This window comes from Apus apus, chromosome 1, assembly GCF_020740795.1.
Source record: "Apus apus isolate bApuApu2 chromosome 1, bApuApu2.pri.cur, whole genome shotgun sequence".
Lineage (NCBI taxonomy): Eukaryota > Metazoa > Chordata > Aves > Apodiformes > Apodidae > Apus > Apus apus.
Genome location: NC_067282.1, coordinates 182672982 through 182694675, shown reverse-complemented (window position 1 = coordinate 182694675; position 21694 = coordinate 182672982). Strand labels below are relative to the sequence as shown.

Sequence of the window (21694 nt, the reverse complement as noted above, 5' to 3'; positions counted from 1 at the left end):
TTTAGTGAATGTGATTAATTATTATTTTGCTTTAAGGACAAATGCCAACACAAATATTTCCCCTCAGAGATGATTGGGCTGTGCACATAATCCACATGTTAAGGGTACTACAAAATCATGTATATTTATTTGTGAAAATAAATGCTAAGAGAGTGCCACTGGTATCGTAAAGTGTGTTTGTATCCCTAGACTCTATACCCACAGGTACTCAGCCAGGCAGACTTTCCGAAACAATAGTGGAAACAGTAACTCCACTGGCATGAAACTGATAGGATACCATTCTCCATATAGTAGCAATTCCCATAAACTTTTATATAGGATATATATATATATATTTTAAAAGCAGTCATGAAATGGCTCAGAAACGCTTTGAAACTGAAGAGACGTATCTCAGTAAATATAACTGAAGCAAAGGATTTTGCATTTAACGTGAAGTCTACCATATGTCTTTCAGGAACAGGAATAATGAGACATTTAATAGCTTTTTAATGCATCTTACTGTGTCAAATTTGAGGAACATATGGTACACACTTAACTGAATTTCCATTCTCTTGTGGTTTTCTGTTGCAAAGTCTTGAAAATCCAGTCTCGCTGTTCAAATGTTATTATTACTTTTTAATTATCTGGAATGCAAGGAGTTCATTTTAAAGATGATGTTACATTTTTTCCCCTCGGGAAAAATTTTGGTAAACTGCTCAAAATGTAGTACAGTAATAGCTTTCCTTTTCAGAACAAACAATGATTTTTTTGTAGTCTGTTGTTCACACCTTGGGTTTATATTTTTAGTAATTTCCTTTAGTATCAACCATATATTTTGTGAAAGAATTCTTTTGGAATAATTTTTAAAAATCCAATAAAAATGCAGTTTATGACCTGAAACACTTCAGAAGGGAATATTTTAAGGTCAGAAATACATGCAAATTGTATTCTGCATTTACACATATCTGTTGTTTTGCCTAACATGAACATGCCATCTTTTTGTTGATATCGAGGGCACCAAGTGTTACAATAGGGCTCCACTTCGATGGGTAAGTGTTGAAAAAATGGATCAGATCTTTTGTGCAGTCTCTTAGAGAATGAACTTCAAAGTCAGAAACTGCCGGCGGCGAGGGAAGCAAGCAGTCCAGAATCAATGTGATTGATAAAGCAAGCTTCGATTTATTGAATACACAGTGTTACTTTTATACCCTTTTCCAAACCTGCTTGTAGTGAATTCATTGGATAGTAACTACTTGTAGTGATTTCATTGGATAGTAACTACTTGTAGTGATTTCACTGGATGGTAACTACTTGCAGTGATTTTACTGGATAGTAACATACACACTGAGTTCCAGGGTTCTTCCTTGTTTTCTATTATTCTTCTTCTCTACCTTGTCCTTGAGTTAGTTTAAGCTAGCAGAGAGATTGTTTATACTTGTGTTAGGCTAAAAAAAGAGATTGCTTGTACAGCTGCTATTTGTGTTACACTCTCAAGGCCTCTCGAGGAGATAGCAAGGGCCCATGGCCCTGCTGCTCAAGCCATTCTGCAACAAGAAACAAGTTCTGAATTTGTCTCATTCATAAGTGAAGGAAGCACTAGCATCTTTTCAGACCTTGCATTCTGGATTGATAGTTTTGAATAATATGAGTGAAGGAAGGTAATGAAAGGTGAATAGTACTTTGATGGCTTTACTGTGTGTATTTTGCAGATAGATTTTTTTTAATTATTGAACTGATCTAGTTATGTTAGCAATGCATAGGGCCATGTAATCCTAGCTAAACATGAGATTTTTAGGGGGAAGAGCCTATAAATATTCTTAATTTCACTCTTTCTTCTGCATCTGCTCTCTCTCATTGGGTATGCAAACTAATGTGATGGAGAATTTAATGTTTTTTACAAGCAGTACAAAGTAGCTGAAGTTAATTTGAAGTAATCTTTTTTTAAAATGCTTTTTTTATGTTTACTTTCCAGTGAAGCTCTTGCAGAAATGAATCAATTGTAATTGCAGACTGTTAAAACAAGGAAAAGTTTAATATATTTGCACCTGTTTGTGTTGATAAGCTTTACTGCTTAGTGGTATTTCTGATTATTATTTGTTTTGGATTGAGTTTCAATATTTGTGTAGCATTTTGAGGAAATTAGTATCAATGTTAATGGACAATAACCACATCAGGTCCTTTCTTGGATAAGAATGTAACCTTAATCCTTATGTTTCCAAAAAAGGAAATCCATCATGGTACAGTGATAGCATAAAATGTGTTTTAGCAGATATTGATGATTTTTTTTTTTAATAATCTGTCTGAGTAAGTACTTCGAGGCTTAATCTGCAATCTTCTGTACAATATCAGTTAGGACATCTCTTGAAAGTTCTATTTTGTAAATAACTGCATTTTAAAATATGCTGCAGGGAAACATGCATCAACAAGTACTGAACTTCTGAATATGTTTTTCTTGATCTATTTCCACCTGTGTACTCTTCACTCCCCAGTTTTTTTAAGGGCTTCTCCTCCATCTCCTGCATTTTGTGTTTTCCAGGTGAACCACAGTAGTGGTTTAGGTTGGTTGTTATGTGCACCATCTTCCAACATATGACAGCATATGATCAGAGCTCTTCAGTACTGTCATCCCTGTTCTTTGTGTTTCCATAACTCTTGGTGACTAAAATGATTCTCTGAAAATTCATCATTTACTCATCTTCCACTTCATAGCATCTGACTGAAGAAAGCAAACAGAAAGGTGGTGGATAGGAAATCTTTTTTGACTGTGTGATCTTGCATCTTTTCTCTGCATTTCAGCTGTGCTTGAGTTGTTGGTGTGGCACCCCAATGGTCCCCCAGCAGCCAAGCCTTGCAGAGTGGAGGGCCTCAACCCATCTCCCTCTGCTGCAGGAAGCCAGGTGGTTCTCTCTGAGTTATCCATTCAAGGGTCTAATGCAGTTTATTCCTTGTCCAAGGCACACAGCAGTTGTTTACAGGGCTGGTCATGCTGCTGTGGTTGTATTTTTGTTGGTTGTGTTTTGTAGAGTAATGGTTTCATGGAACTTGCTACTAGGAAGGAGCTGGCCACGCACTGGCTGGAAAGATCAACCTTGCCAAGGCCTGTGTTAGAAGAAGAGACTAATGCAGCCATCCTTGAACACTGACCAGTTCTTATAGGATGTTGATGCTGATTTAAGTTGTTTATTGTTGTAATTGCCTTGTCCTATCTTAAAGTATGTGTATTTGGGATGGGGCTTTTGTGGGTTTTTTGGCTTTTTTACACAGGGAATGCCATATTGTGTATTTAGTATTCTATCTACAGTAGTAGAACCAGTTATGTCGAGTCCTTCTTCTCTGTTTTGTTAATATTGATTGTAGAATTCCTCTAGTATATTTTTTCGCCTGGATTTCTGTCTCATCTTCCATGAGATTCTTGGCTTTCTTAAATATCATGTTTTAACTCGTACTCCAGAGTTTTGAGACAGTGTGGCTTATCCAGGAGTTACTTTCAAGTAACTTTAGACATGTGGTTTTCATGGAGAAAATATTAAATCAATCTTGTTGGTAAGTTTTAAATTAGGTGCTGTTAATTCAAGCTTTATTCAAGTTTAGCTATTGTAAATTCACACATAAGTACGTGTCGCGAGCTGATGCCAGGGGGCTACTTTAAAGGCTGCTTAGTTTAGATATTTACTCAATGCAGAAACTTAGGTTTTCAACATGTTCACTTATTTCTTTATGAAAAATAGAGCAAACTTGGCCTGTATAACCCTTCCTTATAAAGCATTCTTACATAGAAGCAAAATATTAGCTTATAATACCTTAATAAGGGATTGTTTTGTGTTTATGTCCATATGTAACTTTTTCTGTTTCTTTTTTTTCTCTTATTTTAAAAGGTATTTCTGAAGAGTGACCGTGTTGCAAGAATGGTCCAAAGTGGAGGATGTTCTGCAAATGACTTCAGAGATGTTTTTAAGAAAAACATAGAAAAGAGGGTCCGAAGTTTGCCAGAAATTGATGGATTAAGCAAAGAGACAGTGTTAAGTTCTTGGCTAGCCAAATATGATGCCATATACAGGGGAGAAGAGGATTTTTGCAAACAGCCAAATAGAATGGCCTTAAGTGCTGTATCGGAGCTGATTTTGAGCAAGGAACAGCTTTATGAAATGTTTCAGCAGATTCTAGGGATCAAAAAATTGGAACACCAGTTGATTTATAATGCCTGTCAAGTAAGTATTGGTGTCACTCAGTTCTGTTATTTCCAGAATATCTTCCTCCTGCCAAGAGGTCAAGAACTTCCTCCCTGTGTGTAGAAGCCTTCAGTTTTAAGTCTATCTCCACAGTCCAAGGAGATGAGACCCCCTCAGGAAGGAATCTTTGCATCATTTTGTCACTGGAGAGAAAAAGGGTATGCCAAAATACATGGTACATGTGCTACAGGGATCTCCTGAGACATTTTATGTTGTCACAGCTCCAGTGATTTGGGTGATTCTGCAGGATTTTGTATGCTCTGTATACCTTCAGACCCTCATATAAATTACAGGTGTATGTGCATACTTTTGTGTGTATGTCTGTGCATCTTTAAAAGAAATTTGCTTCCATAAATAGATAAGTGAGAGGTGATTGAATTCAGGATGCTCTTGGCCATCTAGTGTCTATTAGGACTCAACATGCTTAATTTCAGACACCATCTACAAAACTAATTTGCACGTTTTTACTTTGTTGGATAAAAGTGATGTTCCCCATAAATAAGTGAAGCCAAGACAAACAGTTTATTCACCAATCATATTTGGATATTTATATATATATAATCTATTGCTAATCAGTAGTGTAAATGATATTTTAAAATATTTTATCTGGCTAGTCTTCATAGTGATGCAAATATAAATTAGCAATTAATTAGGGAGGAAAAATCCTAAACAAAACAAGGTATTTTTGAAAGACAACCAATCAGCATGAATATTTAAATTGAGCTCACATGACTTTCTACACTGTCTATAAAACAGCACACTAGACTACATCTAAGCTATTTTTCATATAATATGCTGAAGGTTTGCTTGTAGTTATGGGCCATCTTAATGCAGGAACAATGGGGTATCTTGGACATTGTTGCGTGTTTCTTTTATGGATTAGCGTGGCATGAAATCATGTAACTGTTCTATGATTGAATCATCTGTGGTGTTTAAAATACTGCTCAGGGTCAAAGATCCAAGTTTTGTAATGAGAAAGTGTGATATTTTATTCTGCATCAAATTATGAGGGTTTCTGTTTTCACTGTAAGCTGTTTACTGACAGGTTGGAAAGAGACTTCTGAATGAGCAGTCTTTTGAATTGAAAGAGATAGAAAAGTATTCCTTATTCCAGGATGTGCTAGAGGGAGTCCACTGGAGGGTTACAAGGATGATTAAGGGACTGGAACATTTGTCTTACAAGGAAAGGCTGAGAGACCTAAGGCTGTATAGTCTAGAGAAGAGAAGACTGAGAAGGGATCTTAGGAATGTTTACAAATATCTGAAGGGTGGGTGTCAAGAAGGAGCGGCCAATCTTTTTTCAGTTATGCTTTGTGATAGGACAAGGGGCAACAGACACAAACTGTAACACGGGAAGTTCCACCTCAACATGAGGAAAAACTTTACTGTAAGGGTTACAGAGCACTGGAACAGGCTCTCCAGAGAGGTTGTGGAGTCATCTGGATGTGCTTTTGTGTGACCTGCCCTAGGTGATCCTGCTTTGGCAGGGGGGTTTAACTTGATGATCTCCAGAGGTCCCTCCCAACCCCTATGATTCCATGATTCTGATTTCTTCTTTTTTTTTTCCTATTTGTCCCATCTTCTTCCTTTTGCCTCTTAATTCATATACATGTAAATCATGAAGCTAACCTCTGGGACATACAGGTTGGTAAGAAGATGAAGCAGCACTGAAATCTTGGGGATAATCTTGCTTCTTTGTTGTTGTTTTTTTTAATATATACAATAGAACATAGAGCCATGGGATAATTCAGTTTGGAAGAGACTTTAGGAGGTCATTCAGTCCAACCATCTGCTCTAAGCAGGGTCAACTGTGAGAACAGACCAGGTTACTGAGGGCTTTAACCAGTCAGGTCCTAAAACTTCCAAATATGGACATACACTGCATAAACTCTCGGGGCAACCTGTTCCAATACCTGAAAACATGAAAAAATAGTTATGTTTACTTTCCCTGAAGATAGATAACTCATTACTTATCTAATAGAAACTCTTTATGGATTCTTCCCTCCTCTAGTGTCTGATGATTGCTGAATCTTACTGTATTTCACTGTGAACAGTCAAAATCTGCTGTGAGACTGCACTGTGCTAGAGGAACACAAAAAAATGTGACTATAGAGGTTTTAACAATTAAAGAAAAAAATTGTTCTCTTAGTCTAGAAGTGGTTCTGATCATACACCATTAGGTTCTTGTACCTGTATAATTGAAGACATTTTTATTTAGGTTCTTAATTGTAGGAATGTTGATGGAACAAAACTAGTTGGCAAAGATCTACAATTTCCTGTCTTTTCTTGGTCCATAACCTACAAAGAGACTGAACCATTGCAGTGACTCATTTTTGTCTACTACCATGGTAGAATTTTGAGCATGGGGTGATTTTCTTTTGTATTTTTTTAATTGCAAATTTAAGAGGGAATAATCTCATGGTAAGCAGGAAGGGAGAAAGACTGAGCATCCTGATGTGTATGACGATGACTCGACGGGGATAAAGAGAAGACTGTTCTCTTGCTCTCCCTGGTTTTGAGCACTGAAGGTTGTAAAATCTCCTGTGCAGGGTCATAGGAAAAGTCTGTTGCAAGGAAAGAGACAGCAATCATAGCCTGCCCAGGAAGTGTGTTGCAGACAGCAACCAGGCTCTGATAACTTAACGCCTTTTCTCCTTGGCAAAATCCCTTATTTCTCATCATAGTTTTAATAAATGTTTTACTTTAGGCTGTATCTTATTCCTTTTTATTGACAGTGTATTTATAGAAGGTGAGATGAAGTTAGACAGAGTCAGCACCAGCAGTTTTCCTTCTGCCCTAGAAGCCTCTATCTGTCTTTGCATGAAAATGCTCACTTTCATTTCCCTTTGCTGGTGCTGTTTAGAATACTAGAGACTTCCAGATAATGATAATCAATAGTGTCTGGGAGCAATGAGATAAGTGACAGTCCAAACAGATGTTAAAATTGTATTTTTGATAGAGGTTTTGATGGGTTGGCTTCTAGCCTGTGCTTCTAGCAGAGGATCAGATATATGAAATTCTGTATATTTTGCAGCTCTGATAAACAGCTGCCCTTAGCAGCAAATCTGCACGTTTATAATTTGTGCAGAAAACTCTGTCTTCTTTCTCCTCTTTTTTTTTAGTTCCTTCCAGCTCTTTGGAAATAAGAAGCAGAAAAATGTCTTACAATGCCGACGATAAGAGTAAATTACCCTGCACCTGCAGGGCTGCTAAGCAGACAGGGATGCTATTTGTAACAGTAGGAGGTATTGTCTGCCAGCCTCCTCCTTGTGACTTTCTCTGCATTTAGAAACTTTTTATTGGTCTTCATCAGCTTTTCCTCCCCGGTCTGTTCTGAACGGAGCGTTCCCTTCAACTCTGAATCCCCTTGGTATCTTGCAGCAGCTCATTAGACAATCCTGCGAGGGTGTGAGTTACTGTGGATCCAGACAAGTTGCCAGTCTCCATCCTCTGTGTGGTAGCAGTGAGAAACAGTGTTTGTTCAATCAGCACACAAGCTTAATCAAAACTATAGTGAGTAGTAATAGACTAGCTCTTTGGCATTGCCAAACACAGGACACAGCTATGAGAATTTTTATTTTTCTTTGAAGAATAACTTTTTGTCACAATCTTTTAACATATCCTAAATGCCTAAGTGATAGCATATGCCTAAGCTTTTAGCATACGCTAAATACTAAGCTAGGTAGTGAACCTTAACAGGGTGTTCACATTAGGATGTTGAAGACTTCTGTGATTTCATTTTTAACTTGTTTAGAGCAAGTCCAGCAACTGCTGCCAACCACCCATATCTCTGTCATTAAAAGATTCCATGTTGTAAGTGCTAACAGTTTCACCTGATTTTAATTTATGTCGTGTTGCCTTGAGCTTTGTTTTATGATAAAAAGATGATTGCCAGTTAGCTGGGGCTTAATGAGCTTCTCAACTTGCTTTTGAGCTGCCTATCCACAATGTATTGGTACAGTTTCTTTGATTTATAGAGATCAAACACAATGTAGTCTTATTTTTTTTTATCTTTAATTATTCACTGATGTAGTGGATAACTTTGATGCAGAAAGTCAAACTAAAAGTCAAACTCACACTGATGTGGTCATGCGCTATTATTACACCACTGCACCAGTACCAGAATTTCTTTATCAAGTAAATCGTAACTCCAACAGAGTTTATTTTATTTTGAGAGTATCTTTTTAAGGTTCACATTTTTGCTGATCAAAACCCCTTGTCTTGGGTGTGGGGAGGAGATAACAACACTTACTTTAATGAAAGAATTGTTGCAAGTCACATTTTCTTTTCTGACAGGTAATAAAAAATTTTGTGAATAGTGTAACAGTTTTTATGACAAATTGTTTCTCAGTCTTCTGGTGTTGACTTTTTGGGAATCACCACAAACGAGTTCTGGAAAAAGATTTAGATGGTACTTTACTGCAAGATATCATCTTATGTTTAAAAACCTCTATTGCATCTGGTTCACATCCTTTATTATCTTTATCTTTTACAAGATGTAACTCTTTGTGTAAGTGTCTTATTGAGAATCATGGACAAATTTGTATCTTCCATAGTAAATTTTTGTATTTTTTCATTTTGAGAATTATTTTATGTCAAGAATTTCTCCTGAACTGAAGTTGGCTTATGGTGCTCAATATAAATTGAACTCTTTCACCCAGCATTTCACTGATGTCGAGTTAGTTATGCAGTTTTGTAAATAAGTCAAATTAAGAGCAATTTAATTTGCAACAAAGCCTTCATGACTTTTGAATGTTTGTATTCTGATCCTTTCCTCAGTAAAATAATAAAAAGTAGTGCAGTAATCTCAGAGATCACAGAATTTCCCACAGTTCTGGATATTTTTCTTAGAAACTTTCTTGCTGTCTATAAGTTTTAAGGACTAATGCAACTGTATGAAGCCCAAAGAATAATGGTATCTTTGTACAGAAGGTTTCAGTGTAGAGGATAATGTTATTCTTGAAGCAATTAAACAAGTGTTAAGATTACGTTTAGTATATAAACCAAAACTTAAAATGATTCATTAATTCTTTAATTTCAGACAAGGCACATGAAAAATAACAGTACTTGTTGGGGCTGTATATTATGGAGCATGTACTGTTATGCGTTATGTATATCTGAGTCTTTTTAGTCAAAACAAAGGTACTGGCTCCATGAGATGTTACAGTGTGACCAGAGCTTCAACTAGGTCAGTATCTTTCCCATGGTGACCAATGACTGTTGTTACATATTTCAAGATGAATTATACCTGATACAACAAAGTAACCTCTGAAAAATGTTAGCAAGGTCCATCACTGTATTTTCCATGTTGCATTCGGTGTTAGATAAGACATCCACTGATGTCTTAAGCATCCCTTTGGATTGAAAACATGCTTTTACCCAGCCCAAGATATTCCTGTTCCTCTGCTTAAAAAACAAACAAAACCTCATGCTGATCATCTGATTTATACAGGGATCAGCTACCTTCAGGCCTTACCTGGTAAGAAATTACGGCTGGGTAGCTAATGCCTTCCCCTAGATAAAAGGCAGTTTTGCAGAGACTGCAGAATGCAGGCAGTGCAGGAGTGAAGGGAAAATCTCTCCAAGCTCTCTGTGGACAGAAAGAACTGTGCTATGGGAGATCTCCTGGAAGAAGAAAAGCAATCATTTTGTGGGACGATGGGAGACTATAGACTTACAGTATTCTGGTGTTGACCACATTTTTATATGATAAATGCAAGTCTAGAAAGTTTCTGCACACAGTCCTGATGCAGTAATGATATGCTTCCTTACAGAACAGGTTGGAGCAGATGTTCATTGGTGTCCCTTCCAACCTGGCATTCTGTGAGTCTATGATTCTATGAAAACTGTCATGTGTACGTCAACCTGAAAAGTATTTCAAGGCTTTGATAACAGAAACGTTCAAATTTTCACTCTTCAGGCTTGCTCACACATTAATTTCTTTGGTTTCTTGTACCTGAAAATACAAGAATACAACTTCTCCCAAGCCCACCTCCTCACAAAAAAAATCTGCTTTCTGATTGGTTTTTCCATATTCTTCAAGGAGAAGAATATATGCTACTGTCTGTTCTTGGGTGAGAACAGAATAATTCAAACCAAATATTTTAGTGGAGAAATAAATGGTCAGTTCCCACAGGATTTTAGATGTTGTCTCTTTTTGATGAGATGTCACTCTTGCTTTCATGCACATAGGAGTTTAATATGAAGTTATTTCAACAGTTGTTTTTATTTAGTTTGTTTTTATTTTTTCCTGAGGTTCTTCATTTGTTTTTTACCTCCATTTGAGAAGTCTGAAGAGATTTTACACAAAGCAAAAGTTTCCATGCTTTGGAAAACAGTGCTGCAACATCAAATACTTCACCCAAGATTACTTTTGCAGTGAGACTGTAAGAAATCCAGAGCTAAGCTGAGCAGTGTCCAATAGACCAGTTGGGATTTTCAGCTTAATAATGTGAGTTCTGTTGAAAAAGGAAGTCTTGGAGCCCCAAAGTGATTCTGTTCTGTTAACACACATGGGTGATATTTAAAAAGAAAAAAAAAAAAGTTTTTGCTCCGGGAAACAAGTGATTTTCTCTATAATAGCTGAGTTTACTTTGGAAAAAAAGTCTCTTATTGCCCCAAAGGGTGTTGATTTGTTCTCATTTACTCTAATGGTAGAAGAATGATGGAAAAACTATTAAAGCATCCTCAGAGAAGCAAGTTACTTTTTTAGCATGTTTAAAAATCTGACTCTGAGCAACATTTAAAAGCCTTGCAAGTTATATAATGTGAAGTACATGGAAATATTTAAGCTGGTAGTTGAAGGAATACATAAAATACCAGAGAGAAGTGGTGTGTTGGCAACAGTAATGCATTTTCAGTACTTGAGATGTTGCAGTATCTTTCTTACATTCAACTGTTGGGTGAGAAAAATTGGCTTTGACATCTGCATTTAAAAGGAACACTTGAGTGGGACATCTGTAAAGCATGAAAATCTTCAAACAAAGTTTTACTTGCTCAGTATACGTGTTAAGAAAAAGCACTGAGGGATAGATAGCTTTTTGCTTTTAATTGCTTTTAAGAAGAAAATTCTTGTGGATTTTTCTGTCATGGATCTCTTTTTGCGCATATGTGGCTTCTGTTCTTGTGTTTTGTTTTTCATCTGTCTGAAGGAGTTGAATATGTATGGTCTCTAGGAGCCTGAGAGACCATCAGTACTCATAGACTAGTGGATTTACTTGTGTTTTCAAACTTAGCATCCTTCTAGCCCAGTTCTCCTGTGTATCTTGTCACAAGAGGTAAACCAGACTTAACTGAGAATCAGCAGAGAGAAACTGAGAATTACCCATCTCCCTGCTCTCTCTTATGCCTCCTCTGAGGACTGAAATAATCAGCGCTGGGATTTTGGCTGCAGATCTTTCTTCCAAGCTGTTTTGTTTTCTGAGACTCTGGCATTCAGTAAGTGTAGGAAGCGGCAGCAGAATGGGCATTTTAGCATTAAAAAAATAAGGAAGTTGGTTTTGGCTTTGTTAAAGCAGATCCTTTTAAACTGCTTCTATTTTTTACCTTTCCCTATGTTTCTTGCCCAAAAATAGTCTTTTGGAACCTTCATGAAGTAATTAATGCTCTTTTGATATTCTCTTGATTTCCAGATCCAAGGCAGTTAAACTGCCTTAACACTTGAAGCCAAATATATCCGGCATTTAACTTGCACTTATATTAACATCACCAGTGCATTTGACTCATAGTGTTTAATATTACCAGCCAAGGATAAAGTTCCTCTAGTTTGGTATTAAGCAATAAAAATATTTTTTCCCCCCAAAGACTGCAGTATTAATTTTTTTAAAATGTTTTTTTGTTTTTAAGGAGAGATTCTGTGTCTTCAGGTAAATAAATACCAAGCAATTTTACAGCCACATCTTCAGACTGATGATTAAGCTTATTAATGTGTCTGGATCCTACTTTATATGTACTTGATATTTGCTTTATATGTGCTTTGGAATTAATACTTGTGAGCAAGCTGAATAAGTTAATGACCCTTTGCATGAATTTGTCATCTGTTCTCCTTGGTATGGTAGTATGGTAGTATTCTGTATTTCTTTATCAATTCAAAATAATGCAGGTTTGCTTAGAACAATCACTTCCATCCCAAGGATCAATTTTATTATTTAGGTTGGTTCCTCTGCAGAGTTTTTCATTCTGTGAGGTGCCTTCAGCAGGCAGTGTGAAGCAAGTAGAGCAACTGAAAAAGCCATAGGAGAAGAATGAGCCTCTATTTCCAAATCCCTCTCACTGATTCCAAATGTCTTGCTCTGAAGCTTAGCTACTTCTGTCCCTCCATTTTTTATTTTTTTAAGGGAGTATCCTCTTAGCTCTCCCTTCTTTAGAGGAAGTTTCTTTGCAGCTAGGTTCCTGCCCTGACAAGGTTCATATGGTTTCCCACACCTCAGTCACACTAGAGGGAAAGATTAAGGTAAATTTGGAAATAAGCTGGTTAATATATATGGGAGATCTATATTTTAAACAGAAATATTAAAGCACAACCATATTAGAGGATAAACTTTCCTATATAAGAGTAATTGTGTATGTAAAATGGCTGAGATATGTGCAGCTCTTTTTGAATATGCTATAGTTTGTGTTTAGTTGTGTCTTCTAGGAAGATGGTTTTTTGGCTGTCCTAAAAATGAGAGAACTCCCAGATCACCTTTTCAGCTGTCACATCTGCTGATGCTGTCCTATTCGCTAGGGTCTAATCTCTGAATCTGTAATCTTCCTGGCTGTCCACCCAGACACCCTCCTCATCCCAAAAGGGAGTTTATTCTCAACAGAAGGACCAACATGCATGCAGGTGCTCCTTGGCCTGCCATTTATTCCCATATTTTATATTACAAGATTCAAAGATATTTGTTCAGATCATCCAGATTCAGTCTCATGTCAGTGCTGATTCTGCTTTGTTGATTGGATCTTCATCGTTTCAGACCAGATATATTTACAAGAAGCTGCTTGTTTCACTCTTAATAGGTCTTCTACCGGTATGTAGATTATCTTCATTTTAGTTTTCTGCTACAAGCATGAAGAATTATCAGGCCAACTGAAATAACCTTTTTTTGGTCAGTAACGTGAGTAGAGAGAAGAAAAAATAATTGCAACCCTTAGTCTAAAAGCTTGCAACCTACTGGGAAGGAGAAGAGTAAGAGTAAAAATAGGATTTATCTGTACTTTATGTCCTCTTGAGGATCTGTTTCTTGAGATAATAGATAAATTAATTGAATTCCAGACATTTTAGCTATAAACAGGAAAAATCTGAAACAAAATTGAGGCTACTCTTTCAGTAGAAATGTTGACTTCTAGCTACTGTTGAAAGGAGCAGTTGTGTGGTAAGCACTCCAGGGCTGTGAGAGAAGAACAGCACACAGACTTCATGGTAGAGCATAAATAAGTAAATATATAAATATACATAATATTCCCACTGAGTTTTGACCTGTTATTCCCCCTTCAACAGAAGAGATGACCGCTGGAAAAACCTTGTTTTAATCGTGCTTTTTAGATCACTATGTCTGGTTATTACTCAGGAACTCACTTTTGAAGATGATTTCTATAAAGACATTCTTGAAGCACTGGAGGTAATTCACACATAGCTGTGTTACCCAAGGTGATCCAGCTGGATCAGCTGCATCATGGGATAGGCAGTTGCTCTGAGTGTGGGCATAGTGAAATAAAATGCATTCATGAAGAACAACTACAAGGGAGGCTGTTTAAATTGGAAATTCAGCACACATTCAGCCAGTTACTAGCCCTCCAGCAAGGGACTAATCACATTACAGCCTACAGAAATTTAGTTAGTCTGGACTACACCACCATATCAGACTACATTTTGGAGAAACACTATGGTTCTGATGTGGCTATCTACAAACAATTAATAGGCCTTGATCCTTAAGTGTGGATTTCATACATCTGTGAGGGTAACATGGCAAATTGTTGCAAGCAATCAATGAAGTTTCTAGACTGTGTTGGTGATAATTTCTGAACACGAATGCAAAAGGATCATTTGGGCTTAGTGTTCTATTTGACTTGCTGCTGACAAACATGGAAGAGTTGAGGGTGAATGTGACCAGAGGGAGCAGCTGGGTTTCAGAAATCATCCACTGGCAGTTCAGGAGTTAGAGAAAGGCTGAGAAGATAAGCTGTGAATTTACTCTCTATTTAAAGAATTGTTATGCAGAGACCCTTGAGAAGCTTTCATGTGGGGAAAAAGCGCAGGAGTTAGCTGATTTTTTGAGGAAACATAATTAGAGCTCAGGAGCAAGCCATACAGTTGTACAGAAAGTTTGAGAATTGTTGGTATTACCTTAGTCCCTGGTAAGACCGTGGAGCACAGCTTCTTGCAATCCTTTTTCACGTGCATAAAGGTAATCATTCCTATTTTACATGGATACCAAGAGCAAATCATGACTGACCAACATGATTGCTTGCTTTCATGAAACTGTGTTAATAAGGAGAGCTGGGCATGGCAATGTACCTTAGCTTCAGTAGGGCTTTTAACATTGTCATGCATATCATTCACATTTTTAAGTTCAGGAGGTCCGGTCTGGACAAGTTGTCTATTTAGAGGGCTTGAAAATTTGCTAGGTTGCTCTCCTTCAAAGGGTTGTAGGCAGTGGTTTAAAGGCTCTGTTGGTAAATGGGAGCACAGTGATCCAGAGTTTAGTATTGTTAAGTATTTTTATTGACATCTTGGATGATGAGACAAAATGTATCTTCAGCAAATTTGTGGACAGTACTTAAACTGGAGGAGAGGGTGATGCAGCTGGCATGCTGAATGGTTAAGGATAATCTTGAGCATTAAGCTAACAATCTTCATGAAGTTCATCAAGGAGAAGCAGAAAGTTTTCCACCTTGGGCAAGGTAACCCTGGGCATGATTATGGGCTAAGAACCAACTGGTTACAGCCTTGCTGAAAGGCATGGTTTGGCATGTGAGGGCATTGAGGGTGTGCAGGACAGATGCCAGGTTGAATAAGAGCTAACAACATCCTTGAATTGCATATGAGATGACGTTGGGCTACATTAGAAGTAGGTACAGGTAGGAGAAGTACAGGTAGGAGACTGGAGGAGCAGTTTTTCCTCTCTGCCTGGCAGTGGAGAGGGAGACTTATGTAGCCTTGCAAAGAAGAGTCTAATGAGTGGTCTAAAAAGCAGCCTATGACAAGCAACTTGGAGGGATATTTCGAAGACAAAGATGACAGAGGTATTCCTGTGTAGTAGCAGATGGTATCAAAAGAGTCAACTGTCACAAGTGGTGACTTAGGAGGTTCAGAATTACCTTTAAAGGAAAAGTTCAGTATTAAGGTAGTGGAGCAAAGGAACAAGTCAGCCAGAGAAGCTGTGGAATCTCCATCTTGGGAGGTTTTCAGAACTTGTTATAGCCACAACTGATTAATCTACTGTTATCAAATAGGAGACTGCTTTTAATAACCTCAACCTGCCTTTCTAACTGATGTTTCTGTAGGGCTGTGTCTTGTACTTAGAACAAAAATGAAGAGAATGTTGATAGGAGGTGCTGACAATGGTATACAGTTTGTGAAGAAAACACATAAATACTTATTTTTATATGTCTACTAGGTGTCAAAGCCTTGTAAGAGTGGAGATCTAGCCAAGCAGTGGAACCTTGAGAGTAGTATCAAATAGCCCCTTTCTTACTGGTCAGCTGTTCTCCTGTGAGTTGGAGAAATGCGCTTGTAGGCTGGACTAAATAGTTTGTCCTTCTTTGGGGATAACTGATTTATGAGATGTTCTCTGACCCATTTTCTGAGATACATGTTACCAGTGAAGTTATTTTTAAACATGGGAATTTTCTGATTACAAAGACTCCTTCCAGAATAGTTATTTATAGTTACAGTTAATTATAATGAAAGCAGATGTTGCCTCTCTCTTGGCATGAGCAGAAAAACAAAGAAAAAAAAAGAAAAAGAAGATACCTACTTTAAGGACTTATTAGCTACATGCTCATAAGCAATTTTTTTTTTGTTTTCTTTGTTAAGGTCTTTTTCCTGATCATTAAGTAAACAGAACATAGACTGAATGCCTAGGATATGTTTTCTTTCCAACCTCATGCATGCTAGTTTGCATGCTAATCTTTCTCGTGTGTTGGATATGGTAATCTCTGTGCAGGTGGATGTGAAAGGAGGAGGATGGAAAGATTTTTCTAAGGAGGATCAGGACATGAGTCACAGCTCTTTTAAGGCACATCACTTCCTGGTTAGGGTGGATGTGGGAGGGTATTCCCTAGCCAGAACCTGAAAGCAACTTATCTGGAAGGAGACAGCCAGTATCTATTTCAGCAGGATCTGGGGGAAGGTGAGAGGGAGAATAACACTCATTTCTTTGATCATTTTACCAGAGGTTACCAGTGCAGTTGGGACCTCCACAGTATTTATGGGAGGCATGTAGATAACTGCTTAAGTGCTTTTAATAACTCTCTGGAGCCTTCTCTTTCTCTCCATTGATTACCTAGGGACTCTGGTTTCCAATTTAAAAAATACTTGATTTTGATGGTACAGTAGGCTCTATGCATATCTCTGAAGCTTTTTTCACTGCCTACCTGTAGGAAGATCACCTATTCAATTAAAAAGACAAAGACTCAAGTGGAAAATAATTAAAAGTTAAACTCTTGTGTGTGTGGATATTTACAATTTTATGGTTGCGTGGTTGAGGTGGAAGGCATTTTGCATAGTTAGCAACAGCTGAAGAGTTGACTTTCACACTGCAGGAGAGACAGTGCTGTGATGAGATGGTTGAGTCGCCATCCTTGGAGGTATTCAAGAAATGTGTAGATGTGGCACTTCAGGGCATGTTCTAATGGCTGAGGTTGTAGAGGTTTTTTTGGTGAGTTTTTTGGTGAAGTGTATGTGGTTCTGTTTGTTTGGGGGTTTTTTTGTGTTGATGGTTGGACCCAGTCATCTCAGAGATCCTTTCCAACCATGACGATTCTGTGATATTACAGATACTGATTTTTTCATTCCCATTAATAAAAGAACAATGCCTTGCATACCCTTCTTTGATTTATCTTCTTAATATTTAGTGTTTGGATTTGTAAATGTTAAGAGCCTACCATTCTCTCTCAGCACAACGTGCTTTACTTGGGTTTTTGATCTGTCCAAAAGAGGTCATTGAATATTGCACTCTCAACCAGCAAGAAAGGTAAATCTGGGTTTTGGCTATTGGACTATGCAATTGTCACAAATGCCAAGAGAATGAGAGGCAAAAATTTCTGTTCCTTGTAGTGACACTTTGGGAACTGTGCTGACATTTTTTTCTCTTCTGTAGTCTGCTACTGAGCCACTAATGTGGATCCTAATGTGGCTTCTGGAGTTTAATGTTAATATTTGTTGACTTAAAACCAGTGCTGTTCTCAAACAGCCAATAGGCTGACTTGTCATGACACGTTTTTCAGAATGACCAGTTCTGTAGTAAATTTCCAAGGACTGATGATAGTGGTTTTATGATGCAGTCTTTTTTAGATGGAGATCTGGGGGGAATGTTTCTTTCTTTTTCTGTTTGATTGATTCCCTCCAAGTTTAAGTGTGGATTCTGTCTGAATCAGTCTAGTTAGAAGTGTTGCATCTTTATTCAACGTCTTCATTAATGTCCTGGAGAAGGCAATGTAAGGGAAATCTTGGAATGTACGAATTGCACTAAACTGTTTTGGGTACTCTGATGTTGCTCTAGTTGTAGGGAACTCCAGAAGGACCTCGCAAAGCTACATAGGCAAAAAAATGACAGTTAAGCTCTAATGTGGCTAAACATAAGGTAAAATACACTGAGGAGGAGCAAACTAGTGCATACCCACAGGATGCTGAACTGAACATGCACAGACACTTTGGGTTCCTTGGGGTGAAATCTGTGTGCAACAGTAGCATTGTTTTCCTACTTTGTATAACACTATGTTAGGCCCACACTTTAGAGTATCTGTGTTACACATTTTCTAAAACATATCTCTGAGTTTATTTGCCTAATCTAGAAATCTGATGTTGTTTGTGTGTGTTGACTGGGAAAAGGAGCGAGTTGGGAAGAGGAAGGTTTAGGAACTGAGCTTTTAAACTTTGTCTTGTAGAGTTCTGTGGGAAATCCACAGGACTTCACTGTCACACAGGCAGGTTCAGCCAGCCATCAGCATAGCCATTTGCATGATACATCACAGAGGCTTTGCAGGGTGCAGAGAACATGAGAGAGTGTGTAAATACCATTTTATTAATCTGTTCTGTGAACCTGAACTAATCCTGTGTAAAATACACACACAAGAAGGAAGAGAGATTTTAAGATTTAAGCCAAATGGCATAGCCTCCTCTGAAAGTAGTGTTTACATTTGCTTTTCTTTTACAGCTGTGTCTTGCTGTGAAACAAAAGGCAGAAGGTTTATGAAAGTTCCAGTTGAAGCCATTCAGAAAGCTTCACAGGTGCCCTTTAATCAAATGTGTTTTTTCCCCTCCCACAGAGAGTGGAAGCAATGTACTTCTGTCACATTTTTCTTCTTCAGAAGTTAAGTGCTGTTGAATTCATGTCCAAAAGGGTCTGCTTTCATAGACTGGAGTTGGGCACTGTGTTTTCAACCTAACTTGAAAGTTGTTGATCCTTCTGCTTTTATATATGTAGCAGCTAATGTTGTTTCACAGGCTTGGGAAACTTCAGGAATCACCACAGGCTGTTTGTCAGCACACGGCAGCTCTTTGAGGCTGTAAACTCCTTTAATCTCTATCCAGTCTGTTCCCTTAGAACAATTCTGACTGTGTAATGATAAGAATGGGAACAAATCCTGTAGACCTTAGAGGTGGCAGGTCTGTCTGAAGCAAAACTCCTTATTTTAGAGTCAGAGATAAGAGCAGCAAGGACAATGGTCTGCAAAATGCCAGTATTTGCATCTGTTGCACATGCGTACTGCTTGCTTGCTTGCTGCTTGCTGAACTGACAGCCAAAATTGAGCACTGGGATTTCTCTGGCTTTGACTTTCTCTTCCAGTCTTCCTACTGGATGCCGTTAGTTACTTTGAGAAATCCATTTTTTCCAGCATTATGTAGTCACAGCACTTTTAAACTGAGTACTTTACTCCATTTGGTTGACCATTTTTGCCTTGGCTGTCAGTGGTCAGGGACAGGCCCTGCAGGTTACCTTACAAAAAGCCTATCAGGTAAGCAGGGTCCAGAACGGTTTTCATATGGCAAAAAGTAGCTTTAAAGAAAAGGTGACCATTACTGTCACATGGAGTGAAAAAACTTAGGATTTTGTATAGCAGAAATAAGAGCAAGTCCTAAGATATGTGTACTGTCAATTTATCATTCAATGTAGAGAAATTTAGATTTCTCTGGGCAGGTAAATGTAATGTCACATTGATGTTGCTGTGAATTAGAAGGCTGCAGGGAAACTGACAGAACATTGATAAAATAGTTAGAGGAACTATCAGTTAGTTTGAGCACTTGTGAATGTAAAGAACAATAGCCTGCAGCAAGTTGGTATTCATTAATACTCAAACTCATCTTGTTTCTTGGGCAAAGGAGATCTGACTTCCTTTGTATGTAGAGGAATGCAAATGAGTGCCATGAGCGTTAGTGCAGTACCTGTTGGCAGCATTAGTACCTTTTTTACTTAAAGTTGATCTTGCACATTAACCAGATTTTTTTGCCCGTGTACCATCATTCTTCTGCACCAAAATACACAAATACTTTACAGCCTTTTAAGGCTGTGTATTTTTTTTAAGTTACTGTATAAGTAAGAATCAAAAAGTATGCAGTCTTTCCCACCCTTTTAAAATATGTGAATGTAATTCATTTAGACGTATTTCCATTATTTGCTGTTTAGGCACGCAAGTTAAACAGAAGTTTGTCAGGCAAGATGTCATGCTGTTGAATTGAATAATGATTTTCAACTCTTACAAGCTCTCAGTCTTTCTTCAATGAGAAAGTAATCTGAGAAGCATAGATGCCATGCATTTTCAAGACAGAGAGGAGCATGACCTGGAGATGACTCTTAAAACTGAATTTGATTTAGCCTCTGGTAGTGGCTGTTTGCAGCCTAACTGCTGTAAACATCATTTTTCAAAGATGCTTAACTTGGCCAGAGTTGAGCTGATTTTCACAGATTGGGCCCTGCTAAATTCCAGATCCTTACTTCAAAGCAAGATGGTGCTAGAGCTCTTTGACAAGATGGTCACCGTTTTTCTTATTATGGATACAGCAGCATCTTGTCTTCCCTGCTCTATTCAGAAGCAGTGGAGTGTTTTGGTCAAAATTGTTAAAGCAGGACTTTGGAGTGGAAAACATCAGTGTCTTTTAGAAGTTGACACATATAAGCAACTGAAAGCATCCTCTAATAAGAATTGTTGGACAACTTGCATACTGAGTATTTGCTTGTTCCATCTCCACTAATAAAGAAGTTTGCAAAAAAATTACTACTCTTTGCAGAGTGAGGAAAAAAAAAAAAAGGCAACTCCAAGCATTAATGAATAAAAATATTCTTAAATTAATAACTTGATGTCTAAGAGTGGCAGGTTTATTTTAGGAAGCTGTTTTTATATTACAACATTGAGGAAAAAATATGAGCTACCACTGTTATTTTTTTTAATAAAAAGTAGCTTCTTCTTCACCCAAACATAGTCATTTATAACTACAGATTATTTTGAAGAAGCTTTTAAAATCTAAATAATCATCTTTGTAGAAAGCAACATCACAGGTGACACAGCTGTCTTACTCAAACTCTTTGTTGTGAATTTTTCTACTGAATTAACCAGTCCTCATAAGGGGAGTCAGGCTCTTTACCTAGGTTTTACAAGTTTTGGGGGCCAGAGATATAGGCATTCAGGGCTTGTTTGATTAGGAGTTCTAGTGTATTTTTTGCTGAAAACAGGTCTCTGTTATCTGCAGAGTCATCTGTAGTGAGGTCTTCCTGCTGCTAAAATACCCACTAATTGGTTATGTGAGGTTTAAATGACATGAGGAGCATGTCTGATGTTGGTGCAGTCAGTAAATAGGTATAATGTGTAATAACTACCGTTGCAGAAAGTAAAAATGTTTTTATTAAATGGAATTGATATGTACCCTACTTTAAAATTATCTCTAATGCTGTAACTTTTTAAAAAACATGCCTTCGTATTTAAGGATGGGAAGCATTATGTGTTGCCATGTAAATACCAATTGTTCTTTTAAAACAAAACCAAAACCCCTTTGCTTGAATTTTAAGTGATTACCTATTATTGTGTTTTTTAACCAAATTTCAGTTGCAGTGCTGAGAAGAATCCAAATTGCTATTCTGCAATATTACATTTAATTAATTTACATTAATTTCTGTACATAGTGTCGTATGCTTTTCTAGTATTTATTTACAGCTTGAAAATTACTACAATGGTTGTTTTAACTATGTATTCCAGAGATATCTAGGGTACGGATTTAAGCCATGAATAAGGAATTAAGGAGAAGGGTACAATGAAAGTTAACCCTTGTCACAGCTTCCCTATGTAAA

General features: G+C 37.5%; 1 protein-coding gene across 11 annotated transcripts in view; it reads left to right on the top strand.

Annotated features, from left to right (window-relative positions):
* The window catches only part of CADPS2 (calcium dependent secretion activator 2), a 278668-nt gene that overhangs the window by 85872 nt on the left and 171102 nt on the right, over positions 1–21694 (top strand). For all 11 annotated transcript variants that reach the window (XM_051609547.1, XM_051609537.1, XM_051609587.1 and 8 more), the window contains one exon: positions 3855–4187. In XM_051609547.1, coding sequence (XP_051465507.1) covers positions 3855–4187 — 333 coding nt within the window. The remainder of the gene's footprint in view (positions 1–3854; positions 4188–21694) is intronic.